Genomic DNA, 6,063 nt, shown 5'->3' on the forward strand with positions numbered 1-6,063 from the left:
CAATTGAGAAATGTCCTAATGTATGCATGAATCTCCAAAAGCCAATAAAAACCTCCCTTTCTAGTCATGGATAACTCCTCCTACACTGGCTTTATGATAGGATCCAAGTGAAGCACCTACATTAATTTTTAACCAATCGGGTGAAGGGGGATGCCAAGTATTCAATAGTCTAAAAACTGATTAGCATCCCTTAATTCCGATTTTGAGTTAACAATCAATTTAGAATTTGAAGAAAAGCTGACATCATTAGCAACTATAGAGTTTGCACCTTCTACCACTTTATCATGTACATGTTTGTTTCTAGCTTTCCAAGAGAGGTACAAAACATTACAAAACAATTTGAGAAGCATACCATTTTGTTTTGCCATTGAATCTAACCAAGTATAGCATTCATCAAAGTTTTGAAATATTGGAATCCGAAATCCCCAGTTGTTTAACTATGAAATAACCTCTTTCAGCTTGCTGCATTTGAGTAGAACATGTTCCACGTCCTCAATGCCGTCCAAACACCTTGGACAAGCTTCATTCTCTTGCAATCTTCTATGCGTTAGAAACTGATAGGTTGGAATTGCATTTTTGAAAGCCTCCAGCAAAATATTTCCACCCGAGGGTTAGTTTTTGCCTTCTTTAGCCATTTAGAAAATCTGCACTCATGTAAATTTTGCTGCTTAGATTCAATAATCAATCCAGAAATTGTCTTTCCAGAATTCTAGAAAATCAGCTCCTGCTCATCCTCCCGAAGAGATGATTTTATGCCTGTTTGTAGAGTCAATTCCACCAATTCAGCTCCAAACAGTTTCAGCAATTTTGTAGCATTTCACTTCTTGTTTTCAATAAATTTGTCCAACATTATATTCTCCTCACCTTGGGGGATAAGAAATGTTGGCAAATTGTTGATACTTCTATACAGTATCCATTTATCTTCAAGGTCATTAATAGAAGATCCATTGGCAATACTCCATCTTAAGACAGGAATTAGAGCTTTTTCCATCATCAATAATTATCTTCCATGTTGATGAGATTCTTCTTTTGTTATCTTCAATCTCAATCTTATTACCATACTTAGAATCCAATATATTGTGTAGGAGAGAGTTTTTATTATTCCTAAAACGTAAAGCTAATCTTCCTCTCAGAGCAGCCACCTTAGATGTTGAGGAACACAGCCCACATTCTCCCTTTCTTACCGATTTGCACAACTCATTCCAGCTGACATAATGGATTCCCAACCTTCCATTAGATTTGTTCCATAGAAAACTTCTACATAATTTATCTATCTCCTCAAGCACCTGGATAGGAACAAGCGAGTGTGTGCTATAGAAAATTGGGAATGACAAAATAACCGATTTGACCAATGTTAATTTGCCTGCTAAAGATATAAATTTGCTTCCCCATGTGTTAAGCTTCCTCAATGATTTTTCAATGATGAATTGAAAATAATTAGCTACCAATCTCCATAAAGTGATCTTTATACCAAGATAGGACTACTCTTTCACCTCTTTAAAGCCTATAATTCGTTTGATAGACTTCATTTTCCTTCTATTAACTATCTTCCCAAAAAGTATGGCAGATTCTTCAACGTTTATGCATTGTCAAGTCCAAACACTGAATTTATCAAGAATGCATTTAATCTCCATTGCCACCTTCTTATTAGCTTCAGAGAAAATCATCACGTCATCAGTATACAATAGGTGAAAAATCCATCGCCCATTTGGACAAAGGCTAATACCAATAGAAGATAATGCAAGAGCATTGGTGAGGAGTTGAGGACAAAGTATTAAAAGAAGATGAGAAAGTGGGCAACCTTGCTGGAAGACACTCTTAGCTTCAATCCAATCGGAAAGATTGCCATTAATAATCAAAGAAAACCTTGGTTCAACCACACATTCCAAAATCAGCTTTGAAAACATAGGAGGGAATTCAAAATATTTTAAGACACCTTCAAGAGTGACCCAACTCATTGAGTCATAAGCTTGCTCCATATCAATTTTATAAGACACAAGGCCTTTGGAAGATTTAGAATACTTGAATTTGTGGAATACCTCTTGAGCAAGCAGCTGGTCCGAGATAGATCTACCCTTGATGAAAGACACCTGCTCCTCTGAGACTAGCTTTGGAATTACTGAAATTAACCCGTTCAAGATCAGTTTAGCTGCCACCTTGTAAACAGAATTGCATAAGCTAGTTGGTCTGAAATTAGAAGGAAGCAACGGATTTGACACTTTAGGAATGAGAATAATTAAAGTGTCCTTCCAAGTTTTATCCATCTCTCCATGGAAAAGAAAGTAATTGATTGCATTTACAAAATCAACATGGATGATACTTCAATATGCTTTAATAAATGAGTAAGTAATACCAACACAACCTGGTGCAAATTACCTCCCAATTGTTTTAGGACAACCTCAATCTCTATCAATGAGAATTCCCTTGCTAGCCATGATTTATCATCCTCATTCAATACACTTCTCGGCAATGGCCACCCTTCCATGTTGCATATTCTCTGTCTCCATTTATTTCTGAAAAACTGAATGAGAACTCCTTCTATTTGATTTGGTTCTTTTAGTACCACCCCATCATTATCCTTTATTTTAACAATTTTATTCAAGCTCCTTCTTGCACTAGAAAATGCATGGAAAAATTTTGAATTATTGTCTCCATCCTCCATCCATTTGACTTTTGCTCTTTGTTTCCACCAAGTGTTCAATCTAGCCATGTTTGAGTTGAGCTCAAAACCCTTGGCTTTTAGAATCCAACATTTTTCTTCAGTTAGCCATCCAGTGTTTGATTCTTTTGTTTGCAGATTCAGAATTTCTTCCATTAAATTATCTTTAAGAAGGATCAAATTTTTCAGCTTGGTTTTGCTCCAGAAAAAGAGAGCCTTTAATACTCTTTTGAACTTAGAGTTGAAAATCTGGGATTGACTACCCAAGAATGATTTGTTCCATTCATTTTTTACCACAGCTAGTGCAGCAGAATAGGATGTCCACACATCCTCAAATTTAATGAACATTGAATTTGATGATTTCAACTCAAGGAAATTAATGATAACTGGACAGTGATAGGAAGCTATTCTAGCTCGGTGCCTAACAACCAAATGATTAGAAGAATTTAAAGCCATAGAGTTAAGGAAACAACTATCGAATCTTTCCAGGTTCCGAGCTCCTCCATCATTGTTATTACACCAAGTAAACCGAGGCCCAATAAATCTTACATCGTGGTAATCATTATTAGCAAAGAAAGCCTCCATTTCCTTTGGCCCTTTTTTGTCTTCCCTTGAAGTGAGACAATTTAAATCTCCACCGATCACCATGGGGAGTTCATTAGAAGAATGCAAATCCAAAATGTTCCAAAGATCTCTCCTTTTATACAAATCTTTGTTCCCATATACCAAAGCCACCCTCCATTTATTTTTGTTGCAAACTGAGAGATCCCCAATGATACATTGGGATGAGAATTCTAGCAAAGAGAATTCAGTTAGGTTCGTGTTGCAAAGAGCAATTATCCCACCAGATAACCCATTTGAAGGCACCATCACATAATCCCAACCTTCTCTAATAAGCATCTTGACCTCTTTCATATCAAAAGTAGATAACTTAGTCTCTAACAATCCAAAAAAAAGAACTTTATGCATTTTAACAAATTCTTTAAGGAATAAAGAAGCACCTCTTTTTCTTGCTCCTCTACAATTCCAAAATGCTAACGAATACATTAATGAAGGATTGGGGAAGAACTCCCCATAATACCATTCATTTCTATCTCCATCCTCCTACCCCTTGGATTGGTGCTAATTGGTCCAAGGTCCTTCAATTGTTTTGATTTCTTCTTCTTAGCCATGTTTGATCCATCTTCTTTGCCATATTCCAATGGTATTGTATTACTGATAGAATTTTTAGATGTTTTTACTTTAGGTGGTCCTACTAAGGATGGTAATTCATCTGCTTTCTCCTGGACAATTTCTCCATCTTCAACTTGATCACATAGAGCACTGAATTTGTTTTCTGCTATAGGAATGGAGATGTTCTCCCTTGTATTTGGGCCATTCTTTGTGGAAGAAGCATTGCAGTTTTCCCGAGCTAAAATTTCACCATTTGCTTTAGGTATCAAGACAGAGTAATCAAGAATTTGACTAGCTACAGTTACAGTTTCCTTAACATTAACAGCCTCTGTGTTTTCTGATGAGTCTTTAGCATTCCTAGATTCTTTTCTTTTCCACAGAACTTTATTCAAGGGATTTTGAGTAAATTTTTGGGCTTTGTTATTAACCCTCTTCCTTCCACGGTTAACAACTATCAAAGGCCCATATTCTGAATCTTCATTGCTTCTGCCATTTCCATCTTGAATTCGTACTTCTTTCACTACATTTGGAATATCATAAATATTTGTCTTCTCTTGATTCTTGGGAAGTTCGTCATTTTCTTTACAAACTTATTTGTTGTGGCCAATTAGGCCACATTTGAAACAAAAATTTGGTATCCGTTCATATTCTATCTTTTGATAGAATTTCTCATTACTACCTTCCACCCAAACACCTAGTGGAAGCTTAGCATCCAATTTGATCTGGACACATACCTTTCTGAATTCTCTCCGTCCCCATTGGAACATGTTTCCATCAAGTAAATATGGTTTTCCAATCATTGAAGCAATTCTACAAATGTTTATATTGTCCCAGCAATGAAGAGGAAGATTTGATAATCTGATCCAAATCAGAGCTGTCAAACCTTTAAGCGAAGTTGGAGAGAAAGTTTGGGGCCATTCATCCATCCCAATTATATATCCATTGAGAAACCACAGCCCATTAGCCATAACAGCTTCCATTTGGTCTGATTCGGGAAAAGAGCAGAGCACCCACCCCATACCTAGCATAGTGAGGTGAAATTTCCCAAATTGAGACCCTTGTCTCCTGAGCTCTGAACTGATTACCCATACAGGTGGTTCTCCTCCAAATACTTTGATAACTATAGAGTTACTAAGCTTGTTTGCATTGTCTTTCTTATTTTGTTCATTATATTTAACAGTCACACCATCTTCAGCTAAGAAGTTACCCAATTGCAATTCTGACACTTTGATGTTTTCTTTTCTCCTCCATGCATTTGTTTGCTCTTCACCATTATCACGAACTGGATTTGCCACATCATCTCCATAATCACCCTTCTCAGCAGATTCAACATTTCTGACTTTCATCAGATCAGAGTGTAGCATTTTTTGTTGTTCTACAGAATTCTGAGGTTTTTTCACAGAATCTATCTTCTCCTCCAGAATTCCTAGTGCATCTCCTTTTTCTGGACTGAAGACATCCACTGAGTTCGGAAACAAAGACTCTTCCTTCATGACATCTATAATCCCTTTGCTTGGAATTAATTTCTAAATCAACGGCCTCGATGAAGGAGAAGCATCACATCCTTCCCTCTGTTTCAATGGCACCCCTCCTTTGAACAGCTTCTTAAACTTCTCCTCAACTATTATGCCATTTCCTTTGCCAATCACTTATGGTTCTTTCCCTGCCACAAAGCCACCTTCATTAATAACAATACCATTTTTTGATCTCGGTTTAGCCATCTGGTTGAATCCAGCCTTCTCATCTCCGAACACTGGCGGCGATAGAAGCGGACGAGCTGAAGCGGTCAGTGGCTTGGTACTGTTGCGATGATCTTCCAGTGTGCCGCCGGCCTTAAGATGACGGCGAACCTACGCCGCCATTGATTCCCTGCAATTCATACGAAGAAAGAAATTTGAAATCCCGTGAAAATCCAAACCGTTTCCTCAGAGTTTCTCTCACTAGTTTCTCTCACTAATTGGGATCTAAAAGGACCATTCGAGCATAAACTTATTGGACGATAGTCATTCCAAAAATTAATAACATTACATTTTTGAATTAAATCTATAGTAATTAAAGTAAAAAATGCAGGAATCAGGTTTCCCAAAATGAAATCCATAATAGCATTGACAAGATCATCTTTGATAATAGACCATGTTTTTAAGAAAAAACTTGTTGGTGTAATCATCAAGGCTAGCTATCAAGTTGGTGTTCATATCTTTCATGATATGTCAAATTTCCTTCTTAGAAGG

The 6,063-nt window shown here is 36.9% G+C and overlaps 1 protein-coding gene across 1 annotated transcript; it reads right to left on the bottom strand.

Annotated features, from left to right (window-relative positions):
- Window positions 1-1,589: 1,589 nt before the first annotated feature.
- Window positions 1,590-5,325, bottom strand: LOC110107682. The gene is made up of 4 exons (XM_020838011.1): window positions 4,512-5,325; window positions 3,741-4,352; window positions 2,354-3,597; window positions 1,590-2,156 (listed from the first exon to the last, which is right to left on the bottom strand). Exons 1-4 carry the CDS (start codon window positions 5,323-5,325, stop codon window positions 1,590-1,592), a joined length of 3,237 nt encoding a protein of 1,078 aa, XP_020693670.1.
- Between the last annotated feature and the right edge of the window lie 738 nt (window positions 5,326-6,063).

Source organism: Dendrobium catenatum, unplaced genomic scaffold (assembly GCF_001605985.2).
Source record: "Dendrobium catenatum unplaced genomic scaffold, ASM160598v2 fragScaff_scaffold_1022, whole genome shotgun sequence".
Taxonomy (NCBI): Eukaryota; Viridiplantae; Streptophyta; class Magnoliopsida; order Asparagales; family Orchidaceae; genus Dendrobium; species Dendrobium catenatum.

What these genes read in the sequence shown, in the direction of transcription:
- LOC110107682 (XM_020838011.1), bottom strand. Translation starts at nt 5,325, where the DNA reads ATGAAGGAAGAGTCTTTGTTTCCGAACTCAGTGGATGTCTTCAGTCCA. An exon ending in ACTAGGTGTTTGGGTGGAAG is followed by an intron (nt 4,353 to 4,511) that starts GTAGTAATGAGA and finishes TTCCAAATGTAG; the next exon opens with TGAAAGAAGTACGAATTCAA. An exon ending in ATTTGCACCAGGTTGTGTTG is followed by an intron (nt 2,157 to 2,353) that starts GTATTACTTACT and finishes TCTGTTTACAAG; the next exon opens with GTGGCAGCTAAACTGATCTT.